The sequence below is a fragment of the Mycteria americana genome, chromosome 4 (genome assembly GCF_035582795.1).
Source record: "Mycteria americana isolate JAX WOST 10 ecotype Jacksonville Zoo and Gardens chromosome 4, USCA_MyAme_1.0, whole genome shotgun sequence".
NCBI classification, from domain to species: domain Eukaryota; kingdom Metazoa; phylum Chordata; class Aves; order Ciconiiformes; family Ciconiidae; genus Mycteria; species Mycteria americana.
Genome location: NC_134368.1, coordinates 54,346,217 through 54,372,182, shown reverse-complemented (window position 1 = coordinate 54,372,182; position 25,966 = coordinate 54,346,217). Strand labels below are relative to the sequence as shown.

At 38.2% G+C, this 25,966-nt stretch overlaps 1 protein-coding gene across 1 annotated transcript in view; it reads right to left on the bottom strand.

Moving 5' to 3' along the window:
• SMARCAD1 (SNF2 related chromatin remodeling ATPase with DExD box 1) overlaps positions 1-25,966 on the bottom strand; it is a 46,222-nt gene that overhangs the window by 589 nt on the left and 19,667 nt on the right. Inside the window, exons 6-23 of the mRNA XM_075500580.1 lie at positions 25,102-25,190; positions 22,964-23,053; positions 22,220-22,304; positions 20,357-20,748; positions 13,201-13,403; positions 11,843-11,933; positions 9,814-9,913; positions 8,215-8,274; positions 7,932-8,007; positions 7,321-7,456; positions 6,204-6,341; positions 5,795-5,890; positions 4,834-4,951; positions 4,446-4,567; positions 3,112-3,300; positions 2,159-2,277; positions 1,035-1,217; positions 221-330 (exon numbers count right to left, since the gene is read on the bottom strand). Coding sequence (XP_075356695.1) covers positions 221-330; positions 1,035-1,217; positions 2,159-2,277; positions 3,112-3,300; positions 4,446-4,567; positions 4,834-4,951; positions 5,795-5,890; positions 6,204-6,341; positions 7,321-7,456; positions 7,932-8,007; positions 8,215-8,274; positions 9,814-9,913; positions 11,843-11,933; positions 13,201-13,403; positions 20,357-20,748; positions 22,220-22,304; positions 22,964-23,053; positions 25,102-25,190 — 2,397 coding nt within the window. The remainder of the gene's footprint in view (positions 1-220; positions 331-1,034; positions 1,218-2,158; positions 2,278-3,111; positions 3,301-4,445; positions 4,568-4,833; positions 4,952-5,794; positions 5,891-6,203; positions 6,342-7,320; positions 7,457-7,931; positions 8,008-8,214; positions 8,275-9,813; positions 9,914-11,842; positions 11,934-13,200; positions 13,404-20,356; positions 20,749-22,219; positions 22,305-22,963; positions 23,054-25,101; positions 25,191-25,966) is intronic.

Genomic DNA, 25,966 nt, shown 5'->3' with positions numbered 1-25,966 from the left:
AAAATCCTCTACTTGCAGCGAGTCTGTCATTGATTTGTGGGTCAGACCCAGAGGGCACTTCCTGTCAAACCAAACAATAATCAGCACAAATACATCTTTCTAGTTTATTCAACATAAAAAAAAAAGGCTTGTCTGCATCAAGAACCTTGTTTTTTCAGAATAATATATTGCAGCAACCTTAATTCACTTAAGTGAACACCATTACGTGCAAGAGACTTACCTGAATCTGCTGCAGTCATATCTTGTTCTAACTTCAATTTCTGCTGGCTGATTTTGAGCATGGATTCTTCAATAGTCCCCTTACTGATTAGCTTTATGACTTTTACTTCTCTGAAAACCACAAAATAGGATAAATCCATTTTGGGAAGGAATGCTATGCCTTTGCTCAGCTGACAGTGGTTTAAAACAAGGAGAAGGAAATGAACAAAAGGGCAATACAAAGAGCTTCTACTTTTTCTGTCTGGACCGACTGTGCCTGTACTGCCAGAAAACTTGTTTTCTCCTGCACTCTCAGCCACTGCAAAGTCTGGACGGTCACAAAAATCTCTGTTAATAGAAACAACTCAAATTCCCCCTCATCCCATACTACAGTTGAAATACCAGTTATTAAACATATTCTATTGCTCACGTTAGCTTATTCTGATGGAGGACTCTAAAACAGTCCACGGTTTCAGTCTTTATGATAGGGTGGCACTTTAGAGCTTAGAAGTCTCCTGAAGAGAACAAACAGCTTTGCCAAACAGTCCCAAAGACTTCAGATTTGCCTTGAAATAGTTGCTAGCACCAAAACTTTGAGAATTAGAGAATTTGAAAGTTATACAGAACTGGAAAAAGGAGAAGAATGTAAATAAGGTTTGTTCTGGCAGCAACTTATGCTAAGACAATTGCAATTATCTAGCTCCCACACAACCCAGAGCTGGTTTATGCAAGTCTTTGCTTAAAATGGAATTTTTAATCATAAAATATTGTCCCTTTAGTCTCCTTTGAGAGCTTGCCTCCAAGAAAAGCCAAGCATTGTAATTAAAAAGTCTTACCTTGTCTGACCTACTCTATGGCATCGGTCTTCTGCTTGCTTATCATTGTACGGGTTGCAATCAATGTCATGAAGAATAACAACATTTGCTGAGGTCAGATTAATTCCCAAGCCACCAGCTTTGGTTGACAGGAGGAATACAAATATACCCATATCTGTATTGAACTGATCTATTAGATGTATCCTGCAGAACACAAGAAAACAGACATCAGGCCTTGGAGAAAACACTACACAGGCTCCAGAGTTGAATACAGAAGTTAGGATGATGATCTTTTGAAAGGAAGGACAGTAGCATTTGCAAAGCAGCTCAAAAGTCCAGATGTTATGGAGAAGGAAAAAGGGTACCAACAGTCCTCAGCAGTGACCAGAGAAACATACTGAGTGACAGATCAATAGCAAAGAATGAAAAGAGACTTGGAAAAAGATTTTGGATGGTCATAGAATACAAAGAGCAAGTTGGAGGATGAGGGAAGACTGAAGTACATGAAAACAAATGGGGGGAGGGAGGAATTTAGCTTCACGACTGTCTTCTGTACTAATTTCACATACAAGGGAAGTAACAGATTTCAGCTGTAAGTGGGAAGTAATGCCACAGCAAGAATGACAGTTTTTTTGAAATGAAGGAAAGAGTATCTAAAAAAAAAAAAAATTAAAAAAAAAATGAAACAGGAAACAGCAGAAAACCAGCACAGCTCAAATACAAGAAGAACACTGCAACATTTTCACCTGTTAAGGACAGAGTAAATGGTTTGCCCTAGAAAAACAAAGGGTCCTATCTGCTAGTTGTAATAGAGATATACTATACTTCCAAGGAATACCTACTTAAGGTGAACTTTTGTTATGGTATGCTCACACACAAGCAAATCAAACACACCACTAACTGCTGAAGAAACAAATTCTCCATTTCGATGGTTAAGACTGTAACCCGACAATCTAAAACTCACCTTTCAGCCTCATCCTTACTAAGGCAATCTGAAATCCAACATTAGACCCCTTCTATAGCCAATGCCCAGTGACCACAGAATTCTATACATTTGAAAACAAAGGCAAGGGTTTTAAGTCACCTCCCCCCTCCATGCACACATCCATTTCTTCTCTCTCTTCTTGAGCAAAAAAGTCACATACCGATCAGAAATCTGTGTTTTTCCATCCAACCTAATATATCTATGTTGCCAATGTTTTAGGAAAACTTCCAAGATATCCAGCATCATAGTAAACTGGCTAAACAATACAACTCTGTCACCCTGGAAATGACAAAGCAAAACAGAAGTTTTAAAACACGTCAGTTACGGATAACGAACTACACAATTACTTTATTGGTGCAAATAACATGATTTTACTTTGACTGAATCCCTATTTTCCAAACTAAAAGACTAAGCTGAAATTCATCAAGTCAGGACTGACTTTCAGCAAAGATATTGTATTTCTACTGCATTAACCCACCTTTTGTCAGTGCAATAATTTTTTTAGTTACTTTGTACTTAGGTGACTCAAGCAATCTAGAAATCACGTCAAATGCATAAATGACAGACCTACTCCATCTATAAACATCAACAAAATATTGTCATTAAAAACTTAAATTTAAGCTATATTCCATATAATACAAAGCAGTAGCACTCTTTTGTCTGAAAGAATCAAACAGATGCACAGCATACACTTGTGCAAATTCAGGATACCCTGAAGTATTATGGTACATGCTTATTTGTAAAATAAGCCAGTTTGAATCTCAAAGCAGTGACCTCTTCTTACCTTTATACTGGCTTAACACATACATGATTATTCTAATGTAATAGAGTCTTATTCAGTTGCCAAAAGAAGGTCAAAGTTCATGAGCTGAGAAAGTAGCGTTAACTCGGGATGAACATTCTGAAACTTGGAAAAATGGGAAAGCTTATTTTAGCTATCCCTAAAATGATGTGTGTAGGCAGGACTGCACATTAAAAGCTGTTAAGTATTGCTTTGCGATACTGCACATGCACTAAATCACATTGTAATACTCCACAGAGTAATACTCCAGTTATTTAGAGCCACCCTTTAGCGGGGCAGGAAAAGATGTTTCAGCCGTCTGTAGTACCAACCTTCTCTTTAAGGTCGGAGAGGATGCGTTCCAGTGCTCTAAACTTTCCAGAATCCAAGATCTGATCCATGTCTAACTTGAAGTCACTGAGGTGAGAATATTGCTTACAAAGCAAATGCAGCTCAAAATCTGTCATTACTGTCATATCTTCAAAGATAAGGTCAGGGTTAGCATCGCAATGTGTGGGTTCCTGTTAGCAAAAATGAAGGGAAATAATGCAATACACAATCTCGCCAGACAGACAAGAAAAAACAAAAACACCACACAATAACATCCAAAATTTCTGAAAGAACAAAGTAGCACAACTAGACATGGACAAATGCCAGAGCGTGGCTCATGCAAGCAACAAAAGATGAACTCTGCAACCCCAGGTTTATAGTAGAGGATCATTACTTCGCAATTTAGCTTTTACAAGAACTTGTACTACCAAAAACTAAGTAGTATATGCTCAATCTCCACAGCAATTACCTAGTTCCCATCAAGCCCTATGACCTTTTACCCCTGTATCAGACCTCTTCCCCTGAAGACACATTCCCTAAAAGGGAGGTCCAATCCTTGGATAGATGGTAGAAGACATGGGAAGCCCAGCCCAAGATGTAGGGTGGGTAGAGGGATGTCATGCCTGGAAGAAAGAGGAAAAGAAAAGCCACATCTGGAGAGTACGATGGTATGAGTAGGAATAAAAAGGGACAAAAATCCTTCATAAACCAATGGGTCACTTCTTCCCTTCCCCCCAACTTTGACTGGCTTTATTTTAAAACAAAGCTGAAGATGTTCAAAGCCAGCTTTAACTTTCTTAGAGTATCTGCTGCACATTCAGATTTTTTTTTTTTATACTTTAGAAAGAAGAAACAATTTTCCCCAAACTCCACAGGCATTAACCCCAGCCAAATTACAAAAGAAAAAATCCCCAACACTTCAATACTTATGCCTTCCCTCTTTTAGTTCTGTACAGCCTAGATTTCTTGATACTCACAAAATACTAGTAAACTCAAGTGCCCACCCAAGATTTTTTTCATAAGTACTCTGGTTTAAAATTTTGGGGTGGGGGGAAGAGGTGTTAAGGGGGGGCTAATGAAAAGGAGATGACTGCAGTCCCAGAGCTGTTCTCTCCATTCTAATATCTGATACAAAAATCAGTGTTAAACACATACAGAGCTTGATTAGGGTACTGGACAGATGCAGAGAAATAAAAAGCAGCAACAATGAATTAAGTTTTGCAAAGACACACTTTTGACCAGAGGACTGACAATTAAAAAAAAAAAAAAAAATCTATTTAAGTTGCATTAAAAATTCTGAGAAATTAAGGATTGCTTCTGAATCTCATCACCTTACCTTGAGCATAAGCATGGACATTGTCCTGAGCTTGTCAGTCGTGTAATACTGACGATGCAAGAGAGGGTGATTAGCCATTTTTCTAAGTTGCATCATTACATTTCCCATATCAGAGTTTTTCTCTGTAAACAAAGAAATAAGGTATATTCAGAAGTAGTACATAGATGCCTATCTGACACATCTTTATTTCTCAGGAGAACTTTATTTGTAAGAACTGAATTTGACATTTCACCTATTACCTGAACTTAACTTAGAAAAAATTCATAGAAGGGATACAGTCAGTTTATGAGTATCAGACACTCCTAGAAAGCAAGGGCTTTGTAGTCACATTCAACATATGTCTGGGCATGAAAAAAATCCAGCAAAAGGAAATTAGACCCTCACATACCATTACTGTTAATAGTTTTCTTGAGCTTGTTTAAGAGATCACAGTATAGTTGTTCCTGTTTCTCAGACATGGCACATAATTCAATGAGATCTTTTTTCGGAGGTAGTTGTTTAAGGACCTGACAAAATAAAAACATACCAGGTAAAAACTGTACTGTAGTGAACAGTCAGTAATTCTGTACTATCTTACAAGCCTGCTTTTAAGCTACTCTCTTCATTCTCCCCATCCCAACTCCTTTCATTGGCTGCAACTTTGCCGAGTCACCGGTTCAACACTTACTCAGAAGTTGATTTGGATTATACATCACTCCCCCATCAAGTAACATGATCTGCACACTCCAAAACTGCATGAAATAATAATACATGCAATACCTGGAACCTATTCCCCTGCTAATCAGAGATACCCACTTCAAGCCACTGACTACTAAAGTATGCAAGTATACAGAAACACCTTTTGGATCACTATTAAGTTTTGCCTTTCTTTTATATATGCAATTCTAAATAGAAGAATTTAAATAGGTTTTGGATTTTAGAATGAAGAAGAAACATTTTGATGACAGTAAAGTAACACACACATTTCTAGTCATACATATACACAAATACATACATGCACATTCACTGCCTTAATCCTTTCAGTTAAAGTAAAACATCATTACTACAAAGTCACAAATATTTTTGTGGCTAATGTGGAGGATTTCTCACTTCTCTTTGCTTAGCAGTGCACCGAATCACCTTTCAGTGATCTTTCCTAACTAAAATTCCCAACTGGAAATAGTCAGCAAATAATGAGTATCAAAACCCAAAGATACAGCGGGTCACATTTTTACTTGCAAACTCCTGAAAGATGAAAGAACAGCTAAAACTAGCACTGACAAAATTTGGCCTTAAACTCTACTGTTAATCTCAAAGATTATCAGGCTTTTTGATAATATGAAACCATTATTTTAAAGATAAAACTTTACCTCATCTTTTACTCTTCTCAAGATGAATGGTTTTATTATCTGCTTTGCATGTGCAATCCTCTCCTTTTCATATATGCTTTGTTCTTCAGCACTCTTCTAAGGAAAATATTGCAAGAATTCAATTACAGTGAGAAGTTTTCAGCTGTAACAACACTACCTTAACTATTCTAACTTGATGAAAAACCCAGCCAGAACAGACAGATCTAACAGGACTACTAGTATTCTGAGATATCCTGTTATGACACATTCTTACTTTAAATGGTTTATTTCATTGTTTCATTTTCTAGACTTTCATAATCACATTACCTCTTTCCATAAGATACCAATAAAACAGAAGTTATGCAGCAACAGCAGTGCTCTAGCAAAAAAAAAAAAGTTACTTTTCAAGAAGAGACTACATAATACTTACTGTTTTGGAAGAGAACATCCTTCGGATTTCACTTGTGCTACTGCTGAACATATGTGGCATGACAAAATTCAAGAGGGACATCAATTCCAACAGATTATTTTGAACTGGAGTCCCCGTGAGCAGTAAGCGATTCTTTGCCTGTTTGTCCAAAGTGGAAAAACAGCAGTGAGAAACATTAGTCAAACAAGTTAAAAATTCATATTGGCAGAAACAACACAGCTCTAGAGAACTGAGAAAATGCGCTCGGTTTAATTTATAACTATTTAAACCTAATATATATTTAGATCTCAGGGAATAGTTTCCTGGTTAAGTCAACAAAATGTTTTACAGATCTGTGGGGAACTGAGCACATATCAATTTAAGACTATTCAAGATGCCTAATCCAGATGTAAGAGAAGCCTTCCTGGCTCTGTTAGGGTTTTTCCTTGTTTGGTTTGTTCGTTTGTTTTTAAATTAATGTGCTAATTGTTCCTCCCATATAATATCTTTTCTAATGTCATACAGTACTTACACACAAGTTTTGAATTGCAAGTACAAGCCATAGTCTAATTGCTTAAACATTAGCTTCTAAAAAAGGCTTTTGATGAAAATATGATCTTGAAAAAATAAGTCATATTAAGTGATCATAAGTATATTATTATTGTACGAATAATGCAGTGCTAAATCACAATAATCAGAGAAAGAGCTGTACTCAAAATTTCTCTTTTTCAAAACTCTGCTGTTTCAGGCCGCAAGCTACAAGAAAAAATTATTTTAAAGCTAGCTTTTCTTGCACAGTCCTATCATAGTAAGTCCTTAGACACTACAATGTTGCGGCACAAGTCATCAGAAGAGCATTTTTACAATCTTCACCACTGTGGGATAAAACTGGAAAATTGCTTAATATCGAAACTGAACCACTACCATCATTGTAATGATGCTATAGGAAATTTATTACATTTCTTTGGGAGCTTGTCTCGCTGAAAGAGTTCACAATGCAGGATCTGCTCCTAAGACCACACCAACACATGTGTATATGAACTTTACAGTTAATACTCCATTTTCCCCCAGCCCGTAGCTACAAAACAGAAAAAACAGGAGTTGTCCTCTCTAACCCGACAATAACTAAACCTCTTACGTTAATTGTCATAAGGTGCTGGTAGCGTACAGAGCTCATATTCTTGAGCATATGACCTTCATCAAAAATTGCATAGTTAAGCTTCAACCTGCGAAACAGTCCTCGATCATCTGAGCTGCTAATTGCACAGTTGTATCTGTCAGAGAAAGATATCATAAAAGACACATTAAATGCAAATTTAACATGAACATACTGTTATCACAATCAAATTACATTATCTAAAATTGTTAAGAGTTATGGAGAGAATACATGAGGGGCAGTAAGTAAGACTGCCTAGAAGGAACCCACCATAACATAGTTCACTAGTGACAAATAATTACAGTTTACATGATAAGCCAGTGCTCTCAGTAACACTTTCAAAAAACCCGTGCAAATCTAATTAAAAAGTAATATGTATCTATTGGCATGTATTATGTAATTAATAGATAATATCTAAAGCATCTATTACATAGTATCTGTTACACGTTAATAAAACCCTAATTAACCATTACCTGAAAACAAAAATACGTTCCCTTCCCATCTCAAACGCCAAGCATCGCCTGTTTTGTTGTACCGCTAGAGGTCAGCAGAAGCCAGCTAAATCTCACTTGTTATTTAATTACTGTACTTACGTAGTTACAATCACATTGAAATCGACAACTTTATTATTAATGTCCACCCTGAGATGTTTCCTATCTTCTTGGGATCCTACAAAAGGGCAAAGCATAAAATGACAATTACATATATTTATATACCTATAAAAATTAAGACAGTACACAGAAATATATTTAGCAATAAATAAGTGTATTTAAACAACTGTCTTAAAACAATGCTTCCATGAGCAATTCATCTTTTCTTAGGCTGACCATGCAAGCTACTGCATTATAGGATTCATTTCTAAATTAGATTCCTCACCATAGTAAAAAAGGACATTCAGTTCAGGACACCACAGATGAACTTCTCTTATCCAGTTATCTGTAAGACATCATTGAAATTTAAAAAAAGTAATTTATACTTTATTATGTCTTAGATCACTTCAGACACACCTCAGCATTAAACCAAACATCTGATTTTAAAGCAAATCCCTTTAAATTCTCCTGAAGGTTAAGAAACTTTCTGTCTAAACACTGGAAAGCTGATAATATTTAGGGAAATTGAACAACTCACAACTGGGCTTTAAGTAACTCTTGCTTAACCAGCTTGCACTTTAAACTCCTACAGAAACAGACCCTGCATGGTCTGTAACCACCATGTAAAAATACAACGCTTAACTTTTCAGCCTGATTTCTTCCCTAGACAGTTAATTCCTCAGAAAGCAAATCACTTCATTTGTCAGTACTCGCATCCAGAAGTGTTTCATCAGGAGAGACAGTGCCTCTGGGAGCAGGCAAGGAAGCCTGACAACGCGACCCAGCTCCAGGTGTGCAGCCAGCAGAGCCACCAGCAGCAACATTACCATGCCCAAGGGGAAGCTGCTTGACAGCCAACACAAATGCTGACCCCAAACCACAGCAGAAGGGGGTCTCTGGTACGTGCCACTTGACCCGGGCCAGACCCAGATCAGGGCTGAGGAGACCCCTCCAGAAAAGTGTCAGGAAAGCTGCAGGCAGACTGCACTTCCCAGGCATCCCCATGCTGGATGGCTTGGGCCAACCTGCCACTACAATTCATGAGCCTCTACGATTCACTTCACAAAAGCACCTTCGTTTAACCTTTATGTACACCTTAGGTTTTAAGTAACATGCATTTTTAAGAATTATTTAAAAAAAAATGGATCCTAGTGGACTTTAAAAGCGCACTGAAAATGGCAATTTTGAACTGATGTTGAACAACTGGAAGCTTTTCTGATTTGTTAAGAGAAATTTTTGAAGCCCAAATATGTATTTTATATTAAAAGCAGCATTTTCTTTCCAAATTAAACTTGCTACTTTCTCCTTTCAACAAATCGTTCAACAAAACCAAATTTAACTCCACAGAGAACTAGTTTCTGCTCAAACTCATCAGCTTCGCTGACATATTTTATTCCACCATATTCTTCCTGCTTTCGACTGAGGTCATTAAACAATCAAAACACACAATTAAAAGACAGTCAGCCTCATCATTTTAGGATTTTGATCTGCTTTGACAGATTCTGTGCAGCAAAGAGGAAAAAAAGACACTGAATGTCTCAAATGCCATGAAACCTAACCCTAAGCACAGCCTGAAGACTAGGAATTTCAGCCAATATTCAGTGAGTGAAAAGACTACTTTTCTAAACAAGTTCAAATTGTAACAAGCAGCTCTATTTTTTGTGAAGCATACAGAGTATATGAAAAAAATTCCATGCTAGGTCTAATTAATTCAGAACAAGCATGCCTTCAGTATGGTTTGCATTCCAATTCAAATTACTTAAGGAGCTGAATATCACCATAAGAAAATCCAAGTTTTCTTTCACAAAATTATCTTTGTTTCACAGTCTGTCCATGATTTTTTTTTTTTTTTAACAACAAAATAGTTTTGAAGCTTGTAACTTACCTAATGTTGAAGCTGGCACAACTATCAAATGGGGACCCCTATTGCCCTCTTGGTAGAGATAAGCTAGAAATGCAATAGCTTGAATTGTTTTTCCTAAACCCTAAGAGAAAACAAATCCATTTAAATAAAATTTACAACCTGTAGAACATGATAGTGTTTTGTAGTCATAAGACAATTACAGTGTAGTCAATGTTAACTAAAGATTAACGAATCTTCATAGAAAAATTGTTCTGTTTAACTGCACTGTTTTACAGAAGACAACTTCTTAAGTACAATCACAGTCAAACTCAATTATCTTTTCAGCTCAACATTTGAGCATCAGGGATTCATCTTTTCCATTTATGAAGTTTTTCATTTTAGTTCAAGTTCATCCCTCAAATCTTCTTCAAAAATTTACCTTCCTGAAACAGTGCTGCAGACAAATGATTACTTGGAAACTAACTGTTTCTTTCCATTTGAACCGGTTGTACAAAGGTATTCCGGCTATTTCTGAAGTGGAATTTAATATGGAAATTGGATTTCTTTAAGATAAGCCTATGTTTCCGCCAATACTCACTTTCCTGTCTTTTGTATCATGGATTTAAAAATTTATCTACCACAAAATACACACGTAACGTAGTTCTTACAAATACGAAACATACTGGAGTTGAGAAACACTGCCTAAGTCTTAGTGAAGCAAACCCATCCATTCACTCATGGCTCGCCACAAGATGAACAGCAGCCAGGATTAAAAGCAACTGACAGACATTCAGCATTTAGCTGCCGCATCACTAAGTTTGTTCTCTTGTACAGTTACTGGCGTTGTCAGCACAAAACAAAACCTCAAACCCATAAGCTTTTCTCTCTCACTCAAAACTTATGGCAAGAGATGGTTGAAATGCTGGAGAAGCAGAAAAGGTTTCTACCCAGTTAGTTTTTTCTGTATTGTTAACTACTGGTTTTGAAACTGGTGGAGAAACATAGAAGATAGGGGCTCACTACAACTAAATGCTGGGCAAGTAGAATGAATTATATTTATGGACAAGGAGTTATTAAAATGAATGGTTTGAGGATAATCTGTTGTGGTAGAAACTGCTTCCATTGCATCAGAAGACACCATTATTACCTTAAACCATATATATATATGTATATATTTTTGAATAAAATAGAAATAGTATAGGAGTTATTAGTAGCTAAGAAGGGATCACAGTTAGGAGTGGAAACTAGCATATGAGAACTGTAGAATTTTCAAGGTAACAGATAATGCTCAGGCTAGATAAGAGGGTACTGGCACTGCATACTTCACTAACAAGCATATGTTTCACTAACTAGCATCTCCTCAACAAATGCAAAGCTGTAACACTTCAAGGATTAATAACGGGAACATCCTCCTACAGGGAAGGTCGTAAAGAAAAAGGGACGCCACAACCATGAGAACAACAGGAGTCACGGTAACTAGGGGAAAAGTAAAGATGGCAGGGGGAGATTGTGACCACTGACCCAACTGAGGGATGAAAGGACTACCCCCCCACACTCCTTTTGAGCATGCACAGCGAATTAAAATCACACTGTAGCTTTAAATCTAAGCAGAGAAAATACGGACCGATGGAAGGAGAGGATGCTGAGTCAGTCTAATGATTAGGTATTAGATAGGCATGGTGTGTTAACTTTCATGTATAAATACTGAAGAGAATTACAGTAGGTGTGCTTGATTTGTGGAGATATTCCACCTAGCACCCTGCACAGAATAAAACAACGTCTCCTCTCCAAACATACTTCGTGTGTTTTGGGAGTTATTTTATAAAAGAGGTAATACCATGTGACTTGTAATTATCAGTGTTCATGAATCTTAGGCTACCTTTGACTTTCAAATTGAAAGTAAGAGCTCAGCAGCTTCTAAACATCTGGAGAAACTGTTTGCAGTTTAAGTTATGTTAGCTAAAACACATTACTTATAATCTGCTTGGTGTTTCTAGGAAATGAAAGAATTTAAGAAAGTCATTTTTGCAAAACTTTTAAACAATTCTTAAATAATCAGTTTCACACTTACCATTTCATCAGCCAATATGCCATTCAATCCGTGTTTATGCAGCAGTGCTAACCAGTTCAAACCAATCTTCTGATATGGCTTGAGTTCCAAACTGTTAAGAAATCAAGCTTAACTGTTACCAACTTTTATTTGTTTCTCCATGAAACTCAACTTTATAATTCTGTTAAATCACAGAATGGCAAGTTCAACATTTCCTATACTTTAATGTACTCCAGATCCCCTTGCATAGTGAAAAATACAAACTTTATTTAATCAGTCACTTGAATACCACAGAGCATTTCTGAACTTTAAGTAGTTTATCTGAATTTTCATACATCTTAAATGATCAAAATGAATGTTACAATAAATACCTTTCTTCTAAAATCAGTGATCCACAACCAGTTAAAAGCAGCTACACAACTGCTGATTTTTAAAATACACAAAAAATTAGGTGGCATTTAGCAGCTGCACCACTAAGTTTGCCTCATTGTACAATTACTGGTGGTGTCGGCACCAAACAAAAAACCAAACACATACAATCCACAAGACACACTCAACAGCAAGTCACCTAGTTCAGCATTTTTTGCCAAAGAAGAAACATCACTGATAAGCTCCCTCCAAACAGTTCCCTCTTCCTCTCAGGTTTTGTTTTGATGCACCTGAAAATCCTTTTGCTATTTACCACTAACAGCCTCCAAGTCTAATCCAGGTTGCTACTCTGGCCATTCCCACTTCACCCTTATGCTTCCTAATCCTTAAAATGATGCCCCCTACCACACCCGTTTCCATTCCTCCTAAGCTCTCTCTCTATTCCTAATATCCATTTGGAGATCCTTACCAATTTACGTCTCTGAAATAAATCCTTTCCCCCAACACGTCCCCAGTGCCCCTCCCACTGGATACAGAGTTCCAGATCATTTTGTACATCTGAACTTCCTGACTGAGGTCTTCAATCCAGCTGATAAACTTCACAAGTTTGCTTAGATTCATTTCAGTTTGGCATCTTTGACATATAAGGTCCCCCTTTACAGAAGCAGTTTTGTTTAGCCTTTTGTTTGAAATAAGTTGACAACTCATGATCCCATCACTCAAGGCTGGCTTCTACATTCATCAAAAACTGGAGCAAGTAAAAGGAGGTATGGAGCACTGTTGTATCTTTTTGGTTTTATGTTCTTACCCTCCTCACCAGCTTTCCCGATACACTTGAGGGAATCCAACAAATGTTCTTAAGTGCTGCACATCACTATCCAGCTCACTGAGAGCTGCTAAGTGTCAAACATGTGCAACTCCACTTTCAGAGACTACAGTTTTGAAAATCCCAGTTTTCAAGTACACCTTATTATCCGACACCCTTGTAAGTATAAAAAAGGGAAAGATACCTCTGATTCAGAATGGAGGGTTGCTCTATGTTCCATCCACATCCTCCATCTTCAGTAATCCTGGTTACTTGTTTTGTCAGTTTATTTGAAATGTCTTCACATTTATTCATGAGCTTTAGAACCACATCCCTCTCCTTCAGCAGTATCTTGCAGTTCCACACTATGTCTTCTGATAAGCCAGTAGTCTTAGTCATTTTTGTAAACTGCAAAATAATAATAAAAAAATACTATGAACACTGGTAATAGCAGCAAAGGTGCTATGGTGAAAATCCACAGCTGCTGCAGGCAGCAAGGAATTCAAGTAGCAGACAGCAAACGCATCCCAATCTCCTCTCAACACTTCAAATAATCCTTACACACTTGGCCCACTGTAAAACTGTGTGAATCCTCACTGAAGGTCATCATTACAGCTCCTCGCACTGTAAAACTTCTCTTAAAATAAAAGACACGATTTCTCTGAAGAGTTTCTAATGTAAAATATAGGAACTTTAAACTCTTAAAATCCTCAAGAGGAGGCAACATAGAGCACAAAGGAAGCTTTGAGGGCCAGGCCCACTTACAGAACAAAACCGCAAAAGGAAGAAAAAAAATGTACTGATTATCATTAGATATCCTTTTAAGCAATCCCTGTTAGATACTAAAGATATAAGATATAAGCATAACGTAGGCATCAAGGCAAACCAACCTATGAAAAAGGCTATTAAGATTTTGTTATGAATCCGTCCGGAGCTCAGCATTATTCGGTCCCTGTTCTAACTGTACCGCAAACAGCAGATTCAAACTGGACTTAGGCAGACTAGGGCTGGGGCGGGGAGGAGAGATTTAAGGGATAAAAAGTTTCCCAAAACTATGTCAGGTTTTCTGTGGTCACCAAGTACTGACAGGCCCAAAAGATCAGCAAGAATTGGGTCATTCTTTTCAGTTCTTCACATTTCAGTGTTAGAGGAGAATTTATTCACCAAGCTAAGATTCACCTTTTTTCTTGCAATGATCTTAGGCAAACTAAGAGTCACTCTTTTTTCTTGCAATGAGCCCAACATCCTGTGAAATCTATGAAACACAAACTTGCACAAATCTACCAGGTCATTAGCACTTGCCAATACATTTTTATGGGCAGTACCATCATCCTGACAAGGTTTTAGCACCACTCAGTTTCTCCATTTTTTTTTTTTTTTTTACGTGCATGCTTCAAGTCAGTATTAACCTTATTTTACAGAGGGACAAACAAGATAAAACACACAAATACATTTTCTAAATGTCATCGCAAACAAGCTGGCAGAGGACAAATCAAGATACCAGAATCTCAATGTAAATACAAACTAGCACAAGGCCTGTCCACCGCTCCTAAGTGCGCCCGCTTTACAAAAGATGGAGCATACCGGTGTTGGAATCAAAAGCTTGCAGCTGAGCCACGTGGACAGCCCACATTCAGTATCACTGTGGCTCCCTATCCCACAATAGGGTATTTCCTCCTACCTTCCCTGAGAAGAGATCTTTAAGTGCTGTAACTGCTCTGCCACCATGTCCTCATCTTCTCAAAACACATGTGTTCCCACCTTGGCCAAGGCTAACTTCCTCTGCTGCTTTGTACTCTGAGTCTACTACTAAGAGCGGAGGTTGCTTCACTCATACTTGCTAGAAGATGCATCTAATCTAGCATCAAATTTTTTTTTTTTTAAATAACGGCTCCATGTCACAATCCTGCCTACACCAATCATGAACACATTCTTTCTCCAAGGTCTTGACCTCCTTGTTGTTGTGAGAATTGCTACTCACGAGTCTCATTCTCACAATCTTGTGCCAGCCACAAACCTACCATGTGACAGTGTGTCTTTAATTAAACTTAAAATGTCCTCTTTTTTTTTTCATTTTAAGCTATAAAGCATTATTAATTTTGACACAGAAGCCTTACTTCCACCACTTGCTTCCTCAAGTCCACATTAGTTACTTTATATTTCCTTCCTCTAAACTTCATACCTTCACTACAATATGGATATTCTCCATTTTAGAGCCAAGAATCCTGAAGTTGCGTCAAAACAGGCCCTTCAGGCCCATTAGCTTCTCCTGGATTCCATGTAGGGCCATCTGCACAAAGTCTAAAACCTTCTAACAAACTTATTTCTGCAGAAACTGGGGTCATATTTGTAATTATAGTATTTTCATGCATATTTGTGCATAAAGTTATTTCACTGTAAAGAACAGACATCTTCATTTTTTATTAATGGATTTAAAGAATTGAAGAATACAAGATCCTTCGGATTTGCCATTTTTTTGTTAAAACAGAAGTAATTTCCACACAGATATTTCTGAATTTTAAATCAGGGATCTGCTAAAATTTAGCACAAGACTTCACAGGCATATATCCTCCTCTAATTCCTTCCTTAAACAAAGAAGGGGTCATACGATCCAGCTATTACGTGTTAAGTAATGATCAATATTGCCACATTGCAGAGTAAAAGCAAGCTTTCTTAAGCTGAAGTGTACAAGCAGGCTATGCTCTGACTCAAAAAAAAAAAAAAAAAGCAGCAGTGATGCCCTCTACTGACAGCCTGCCGTTACAGTTTTGGGGGTTTTTGGTTTGTGGTTTTGTTCCATTTTAAACAAAACCCAGAAAGTTTACCAACACTCATAGGTTAAACCAGGCTAAAGCACACATGTCAACACTTGCGAAGAAGTTTTCTAAACAGATACCTCTAGAAATAAAGAGACATAAAGAACATGATTTTTAATAGGTGATTAAAAAATTTCAACATTTGTTTTGATGCCTAAAGTTCTGGTTGGCATGAATATAAATCCTGTAATCTATAAATAAAGGCGTGGAGAATTAAGCCATCTGTTATTAACAAAAATTGTATTGTTTCGTGTCAGCACGTTAACATTCATCTCCAAGTTACAACAAGAAAAACTTTAGCCACTGGTTTACCTGTGAAACACACAATTTTACCCTGTCATGCAGAACACAAAGCAGATCCTTGGGTGGCCTTTCGTTTACTAGAGGTTATGACATCCTCCCAGGTTAATTTTTTTCAAATGAGGTCCAAAAATGTGCGACCATCACAGACAAGTGAACCCATGAGCTTCCACAGCACGCTCTGAAGAGAGGTCCACTGGAGTCCCGGGCTGCAGCAGTGCCCCATAGTGCAAAACCACCATGCCAGCGTGCTCTACTTGGGCTTACCTTACACCACGTGAAGGTGATTTAGGATTTCACTTTACTGCTTAAGGGAGAAACTCAGCCTTAACTTGTGATCAACAAACCCCAGTTCCACTTTAAGCAGCTCCCACTTCTAACCTGATGCATTTGCTCCTTCCCTTCAGTTTGCTTTGGTGCAAGGTGCTTCTGGATTTCCTGCTAGTTTGGTTTTCGTAGCAGTTTGTATATGTGCAGCCAAACAAAATGAGAGGTGATAAAAAAGCCAAAGCTACCCTCCCTTGAGTTTATATCTCCTAGCTCATATACTATTGCAGTGTACAGAATATGACGGATAAGAAAGTCCATCTTTGACTGCTCAGTTCTCCCATTCCCCCAAAAGTGATAAGCTAAATATATGCTATGTCAGAATTTGTATGTAATATTTTGCATCAGTTTAACTTGCATGTACTCCTTAAGAATTTGTAATTTTTAAAAACAATAGACATTGTTTAATTTGCTTAAAGTCTTTAATGCAAATGCTAAAAGAGATGGCTTATTTTGTGATAGAATAATACCGTGAATGAGAGAAATGAGAGGATACAGCAAATCTCATACAGATATGTATGTTTCTACGCTAAAAGGAAATTCAAGCAGTTAACAATTATAAACCTTAAAAATAAGAAACTAAATAGCATTAAACTCCCTCCAGTTCATACCCCTGCATTTACCAGAGGCAGTGTGAAATTGCATTGGGCACACACAACAGGCCAAGAAACAGAACACCTCCCCAGACCCCAAAAGCTCAGCTGGCCTCCTTCTGGAGCAAGTCTTGGCTCTGCCCTTGTTTCTGGGCACGCACTGAACACAGGCAGGTATGGCCATTACGTGACCGTGTTTACAGCCTGTCTGCTCAGGAAACTGTGCTGAGAGCTGCCGTTTCCAACATTGGCCGATTCCAACAGTCTGGAAAAGAGAGTGCTGTTAAAATATAATTAACTGCCAACAAGTTTTTTAGAGGAGTGAGGGTGAGGAGGAAAGGCGATGGGTGCCCAAAAGTGCTTCCACCAAGGAAAGAAATCATGCTGTCTGCCAGCCTGCAATGTGTGCCAGTGGGGTGTCACCAGGACCCCAAAGCAAACAGGAGAGGAAGGTGGGAAGCCAAGGTAGGAAAGGACCCCCCAGGAGCAGAAGTCTCTCTAATGGCTGTCAGTTTACTAACACACGTCTATCGCAAGGAGGTATAGAGCATGAAGCTGGTACAGAGCAGGCCCGCACTGCGAGAGGAAAACATTGCTGAACACTGGCCCCTTGCACAAAAGCTACCTAACACGTGACATCAGACCAAGAGACAGGGAGGTGAACCTTCCTCTTCACCCTGCCCTGCAGTCTTCTCTGAACCCTCATCTTCACCTTGCCCTCCACAGCCAGCCATGTTCTCGGTGTTCCTCCCTCCCTCTCCTCCTAGCCCTCACAGCCCTGTTTTCTGCTGACCACCCTTTAGTTTGTCTACCCCTGCAACCCCATCTGCTCCCCCTGTGTTATAATCCCCAGTTCCCAGAAAGGGAGAGCTGCTCCTCATGAACTTCTGCTCCGACAGCTCCCATTTAGGCATCACACCTCCTCTTCTGTCTCAGCTCCACGCTTGGGCTTGCTTCTACAGCACAGGCACCTGGGACCACCCTTCCAAACCTTCTGCCCTCAGAAAGCAACGTGCAATTTTAAGGTGTCAATACGAGGAGCAGTCAGAAAGGAACTCTCTCAGAGCACACATCCCAATCTATTTTGTTACCTACTACTCTCCCTACGCACACAATGTATTCTGCAGAGAGGCATCACTTCTCCAAATGAGGAGATGGACACCTAAAGCCTCAAGGACATACCCGACCACTCTTTATGCAAGTTAGTGTTTGAGAGGAGGCACTCCCAGTTAGTCATCTCCAGCAATAAAGACTGGAGTATGGGCATTTCTAAATTGCCAAAGGAATTAATCCTTGTAAGCAAGGACGTTTTCAAGCTCTCTCCATTTATTTTTTGAGAACCATGTTTGAGAACCGTGTTTAAACATGGTATTTTAAGTGTATTTTAAGTGTATTTCTGTGTATTTTAAGTGTTGTTATATCAAGTTAAACATCTGTCTTAAATATCTGCTGCAAAGAATAAGTATTTTAAAGTGTTCTTAACTTCACAAGCTTGAAATTCATTTAAATCCATCTGAAAAAAAATCTTAGTCCAACTTAAAAAGCTTATCTCGAATAAAAAAGCCATTTTAATTTACGTTTTCCTGGACTAAGATGTTCAATTTCCAAATAAGTAGGCTTTAGTCTTAATGTCAGGCTGAGAGCCTTAAGATCTTCCTCAATTCTAATAATGAACAAGTGGTAACTTCTAGTGCTTTATGTTGTGTTACAAAAGATACCATTACAGTAAAAAGGGAGCTTAAAACTAAGCCAATTTCTTTAACACTGAAACTGAATCAGCTCTCCCCATTATTCTACCACTCTTATTAATTAGTAGGAAAAACCTTGGGTCACTGAGCTACTGGATCTTCATAAACAATTAAATCCACACTGATATGAAACATCTGCTAAAATCTGCTGGAAACTACTTCTACTCTGGGCAAGTATTCACAATACTACATAAACATGTGGTTGCTGACAGCAGCAATCTTTATGAAAGACAAATTTTGAATGCGAACAGGCCCATGCAGCTTTTTTTCTGTTAAATATTTTACAAAGAGAAAAGGAGAACAGCCCTATAGCAAATATTTCTGCAAAGAATTAAGCTCAGGCAAAATCCAACAAGTTTAGAAAGGAACAGCCGTGTGACAGATGTTCTGTGAGAAGCCAAAGGCTTGGGGCAAAACGGATTTCTTTTGCAGCATACCTGCACCTTGTATTTTTTTCCAAGTATCCTCCTCTTGGCTCCCCCCCTTGCAACACAACATACAAAGATTATTTTGTTTCCTTAAAAATCTGTTTAGTATCTCTTACTGTTTTGTGGTAAAACATTTCACACACCGAATAACAAATGTTATTGTTTTACACATACTGAAGAAGTTCTATTCTGTTCTGAAAAAATACAAGCGGATCTTGCATACATCAGTGGGGGAGGTTTCAGAACACATATTGATGGAAAAACATACCAATTACCCTGTAAGAGGGCCTACGCACAGTTACTGCTTTAAAATCCAAAGCATTAATAAATTAAACCAAGAAACTCTGCCGTAACGCACTTCAAATTTCTTACCAGGACGTTGCTCTTATCAGGTCTGATGTCTTGCAGTTAACTGAAACTGCATGAAATGTGAAGGCAACAAACAAACCATGGAAAACATTTGAAAGTAACATCCCAGTGACAGTAGATAATCTACTTACCAAGAGATACCGTTTTCCCTTCTGTTGTGGACTGTGGTTTAGCCTTCTGATGCTTTACCTTTTATTAATAAAAACCCAGCAGCTCGCTCCACTAAAAAATGGCTGCATTGCTCAGTTAGCAAAACCATGCTAGAGACTAAGCTGCAGTAGATTAAAGAAAAAAGACAAAAAAAAAAAAAAAGACAACAACCATTTCTTGTTTGAAACTGAAAATATCCATGCTGGCACCTTCAATCATGGAGCTACCCTGGAAGCTGCTGCTGCTGCTATTCAAGTGTCTGCAGTAAAGGTCTTGCCACATTCTTGCCTCCTGCATGGGTTTTCAGCTACAAGAGCTCAGAACAGACTAGCAAACACCTCCTTCCCAAGTGAAAGCTTTAATTTCTTCTTCTGCAGTGAAATCAACCAACTTTCTATGCTACAGAGTGAGTGACAGTAATGTCAGCCAATCAGCTTGAGTTTTCCAGGAAAATCACCCCTTAATTCATTCAAAATCAGGTCATATGACACTATTTGAAATGCTATTGGCTTAGGAGGAACATAGCATTTTAGCCTAATCAGGATAAGGCCACCCATCTAAGCCTCCCTAGGCTGAAGCCACCTTGACTCTAGGCAGGCTGGGGATAGGAAAAGAAGAATGCAGACCTACCAGAGCCTCCCAGCTGTTAAAGGGCCGGAGCGCTATTATCTTCTGAGCCTTTTTCTGAGAACACTGGGGAATCAAAGTCAGTTCGCTCGGGGAAGCATCCTGCAGGAAGCTGAGGATTTTCGCTTTGTAGCCATCCTCCATCACTTCGTCGCCGCTGCTGTAGTCCTCGTCAAGGGAGCTACCACCATCTTCGGAAGCTGACTCGTCCTCAGAGTCTTCTGTTTCTCTTTTAGTACCCCAAACACTCCTTTTGCCTTTGTCCTTTTTCCGAAATCCGTTCTGCTCTTTCCCGGAAGATTTCTGCTTTGGCTTTTCTTTACTCTCATCACTTCTGCTCTTGGCGGAGGCTTCAGTCCAGTCAGAAGCTTCAATTTTTGGAGGAAATTCCATGCCTATGCATGCAATACAGAAGGCAACAAGTCAATGCATACTGGTTAAGGGTGAATTAAAACCCACTGTTCTTCCAAAATAAAACCTATATAGATATAAAACACAATTCTAGTATTTAATACATGACAACTCAACAGCAGGTGTTACTAAGAGAAAAGAGGAGCAAACATCATGCAAGTCTCTTTAAAACATGTAAATAGTACCAACTGTGAGTATAAGATGAGCAATGCTAATTTGTATACTGCTCAAATAGCAGAAGGTATCTATCTTAAAATACAGATGATCAATGCTACGTAATATGTGCAAGCTGCAGAAGCTCTGAGGTAAGAACAGATAGTTATGAACTCTGATGTATTGCTGGGATGAGATACTGGTTCCACTCCACCCAAGTGCAGAGGTATTAATTCTGCTGATTTCAGGAAACAAGCCTACTTTCACGATGAAAATAATATATTTTTTCCATTTTAATGCATCTCAGTAAAGTATTAGAGGTGGGACAACAAAAACATGCACTTGTTAAAGAAACTGGAAGAATGAGGTATTTCTGACCAAAATAACCCTACTGTCTTAAAGTAAGATAGAGGTTATCTAACAGAATGTGAGCAAGTCATTTTCAGAAGTGACTTGTATGGGTTTTTCTTCCTTCTTTGGAAGAAAGCACTTCCAACACTTTCTCTTCTGCCCAATCCCAGCTTGCTGCTGATTGACTCCAACCCCAGTGTCTACCTTCTCAGAAGCAGCAGTAAGGATCAACCTCATGCATACTGATAGCTCTTTCCACTTGTAGAGAATCCAAGAATACTATCCTATCCCCAAAATACTTAAATAACTGATACAGCAAAACATATACATATCTGACAGCTGTGTAACACTCTGAAAAGTAATCAACTCATTAAATACTGTTTAATTTATGACTCGCAGATTTACCTGGAATCACAGTTCTTACTCCCTACTACATTTAATGCACTGGTATTTATAAATTGGTTGCATAATTTAAGGCCTATTTCTAGTATTTTTCTCTCCTAGAATATATTTTAAAAGGTTATAATAGCATGTGTCACTTGTCACCTATGCAGTTATTTGCAATTACTGATTTACAAATTACTCCAGTTAAAAACCAAAACTTACTTTTAAACAAGCAGGAAGGGAGCAGGTGTCTGCTTTGACACATTTCAAAATACATTTGATGATATACCCATAGGTAATTACAACTTCTTATGTAAATCTGTATTAGCAAGGCAAAGATATTTATCTCTACTTACAGAGCAAAAGATAAAATAATCATGACACTTAAAAATACAGAAAAATTGAGTTTCCTTCTTTTATCCTCCCCATAATACTACTTTCAAGTATCAGTGCCAGTTTCTAGGCATAGTGCTGTCAGGACTGTCATTGCTGGACATTAGAAAAGATTTGTACCACAAGTCAGTCTGTTTTATCTTGGGATAAAATAGATTATAAATCTGTCTTTACCCTCATCATCTTCTGCAAATACTCTCAGGGCCTCCAGTGCTTCATGAAACACCCAGTTATGTTCCTGAAGTACATCTCTCAGTTCCTAGTAAAAGAGAAGAAATTTTGTATTGTGGTAAGATAAGCAAAAACTAAGTTTCTGTGCATAATAACATTAAGGCACTAACAATTTTAATCGCATAAGGCAAAGAAAACCTCTGTAAATCAGACTATTCAAAATGAAGGAAATCAAAAGGAAAAAACCCTTCAGTTTATCCTTATACACTCAGTTTAGGCAGAGCTGCACTCCACCTTTTCAAAAGGCTAAGAACACAGATAAACAAGCTTTGCTTCCAACAATTCAAAGTAAGTATTAAAATGACCTGACCAGTTGCTGAGTATCGTCAGGTACTAAACTAATACAAACCTCACAGTATATCTAGTCGTCCAGGGGAGAAGAGTGTGAGAGAGAGGGAGGGATAACTTCCCCATGCATTTTTATAATAGGTCATAAAATTTGACTATGCCAGGCTTGTCACGGGACCAAAAAAGTAGGATGAGAAGTTCCATATAGTCCTGATTACATCCAACTGCTCTCAGTTCAGGGCAAGTTACATTCCAAAAGCAGCAAACGTGAAGACCTTCCTACCCTGGGCTCTTTCCAAGAGTGCTGCTGGTGTAAGGACTGTTTCATTTGGACTATCGACAGCTGTAATTTTCTTAAGAAGTCAAAACCTGATGTGCCATCAGGAGACATGAGCTCACCTCCTTATCCAATCCAGGGAATGTATTTTGCAGCTTCTTCACAAGCATCTCTTGCCTCTCCCATTGTCTTTGGGGTTCTGACTCATCCAGCTGCATTAAAAAAGAAATCTATTAGGTTTAATTTAAATTACAAGCATAGAAACAGAAAAAAAAAACAATTAAAAACAATCAAACCTAATCAATATTGCTTATCCTTAAAGAGCCACTCTAAATGACAAAAGCACTTAAGACAAATCCAAGTTGCAGAAGTGATTCCTCATACACAGCCAACGGTCAAACTAAGACCAAAACTTTCATAAGCATAGAAAACGTCTTCAGTCATGAAAGACTGGCATTCTTTACTTGATAAGCATATACAGTGCAAAGTTACACACCAAAAATATAAATAATTTAGAACTACCTAGTTTGTATTTCTTTAAAGTAAAAAGTTAGTACTGATTCTGGATGATACTTAAGGCAGAAGATAGCAGGGTTAACAGTCAGTCAGTTAGGTTAGATCACCAAGCATGCAGTATATTTAACCCATCACAGTCTATAAACATGTTAAATGGTACGTTCATATGAAGATTTACAGGTAAAATATCCACAAATACTGTGTCACAGCACCATGGAGTCACATCAAAAGCTGGCAAAAGTTTTCATCAACAATACCTTCACTAACAGCTACTATCAGCCTGCAAAAAGGGAGGTTTCTTATGAACAAGTGCCAAAACGTCGACATGCCACAAGCTGCTCTATTATGTATTCACCACAAAGAACTACGCAGGTTTCTTCTCAGAGCTTTGAATGCAAAGTGGTTACAGATCTACTTATCTACAGCAGAGATGCCAACAGGTTTAATCAATATTTACTTCGCTGAATAATGCTATTTGCTGAAAGAGCACAAACCAGATCACCCAGAAGTACTCTGAGTAACAGAGGACATGGTTCCTTTCCTCAGTGAGCCTGTAGTATCATTAAAAGCACAGCTACAGTATGTACGATAGCTGGCAAAGCATGCTCTCATCTTGGGAACCAGCTTAGGAACCAGAGGAAAAGCAAGAGCGAGAAAAAACAAACAGCAAGTTTCTCACTATGATTATCTATTACGAATTCTAAAAATCCATGTTTCATCTTTGTTTTTCCCAATCCTTCCCTTTTTAACTGTAATGGAACTGTTAAAGACAGAAATCAAACTGCTGCATGAAACAAGGTCCAGGGAAGCACCATTTGCCAGACTCGCTGGGTGATACTTCAGTAACATCTCCTTTGTAACCTAATCCAGGGTTTGGTGAGTAGGAACAAATCCAAACTGCAGCAAATCTTGCCTCACAAAATTCACAGCTCTCCTCCAGGAAGTAGGGGAATATCCGAGCAATATTATTTTTGCTTTCATGGAAAACTCTGCATTTTCTTAATTTTGTTCTGACCACGGACAATATTTCCTTAAATTTCAACACAAAGATAGTCACCATCCTCCATCCAGCCTCCAGTATTTACTGTAAGATTCCCTTCTCTACCATAAGTGGTTTCCAAGGATGTCTACTGGGATACCTGGGAGCTGACCTCATGACAGCACTGTAGGACTGTGCATAAGATCTGCCAAATACCAACCTGAATGCATCAGGATCATTACATAGTTCCTATTTATTAGCAGAGGTCAAAGTAATCATTCCTTTAAACACAACCAATTCATTCTTTTTAAAGATTTCCCTAAGTCACAGTTTCAAATATGTATGTAAACAACATTACTCCTACAACACAGAACAGTAGCAACAGATGTTGAACTTCATCTATTTGAGGAACCACAAGGAATGACCTGATGAAGCAAGCTGATCCATAGCCTGTAACTCCACTGATGTTCACAAGAACTGAATGGTACTCAGCGCCTCACATACTCCTACCTGCCATCAACCACTTCCACGAAAGCAGTGAACAGGCTGTTGGTATACAAATCCACAAACACTAAAGAACAAAGCAGGTAATTCCATTCAGAATTGCCAAGGAGAAGAAAGTAGAAAAACCTCATTCAGATGGCAAGATTTGAATTTGATTGGATTTTCTGATAAAACACACCAAGTTCATGACACCACTGTCATTGACCAAGTCAGGTAATTCCACTTATTTCACAATGCACAGAGAGAAAAAACAGTACTTACGTAATTAGCTTTTGGCTTTTTTGTGACTTGCTCATTTCTGTCATTGCAATTTGTGGGAGAACCTTTTAGTTTCCTTTTACGAGAGGCAGCTTTAAAAAGAATCAAGGTGGAAAATAACAATTAATTACTTTAATTAAGTTCACCCCAGAACAGTAAGATCATTCAAACCAACCCTATAGTAGCTACTTAACTGCACAAGATGTTTACCAGTCTCCATAAAAGTTACCTATTATAGTCCACAGATACATTGAAACTTCAAGCAAAGCAGCTGCTTGAAAGTACATGTTTGTTTACCTCTAAGTTTTCTTTAGTAGTTTGGCAATCAGTCAAGCAATTACCTCTCATATATAATAACTGAAATAGCTTTTTTTTTTTATATAATTGCCAAGTGTTTTACACACAAGTTGCATAAAGGTATATGTCTGTTTTTATTCAAGCTGACTGCTTTTGGAAAGTTGGTATTTAATCAAGGCCGAACCCCAATCGTGAGTTGGAACATGTACATCACTGCCAATCTGGAAGTGCTGATGACTGATTTCTGGCTCAGGTGTGCACCGGAGAGGTTACTACCACACGGTTTTCAACATTAAATCCAAATGTCTGAAAGAAAACTATGCATATTAAGTCAGTGATAACTAAGTATCAGCGATAACCATATTACTTATGAATAGTTCATACGAGCCAGAACTTTCTGAAGATCTTTGGGCCCTGGTGATTATCAAGAGATTATCATCTTAGCATTAAGACCTGCCCAGGGTATTTTCTGACTGCTGCCGTGCACAGCTCATGAAGGGAAGAACACATCACCACTATTTCTGCACATTAGCTTTGCTTGAAGCGGCAACTGTTCCCAGAACAAATTACT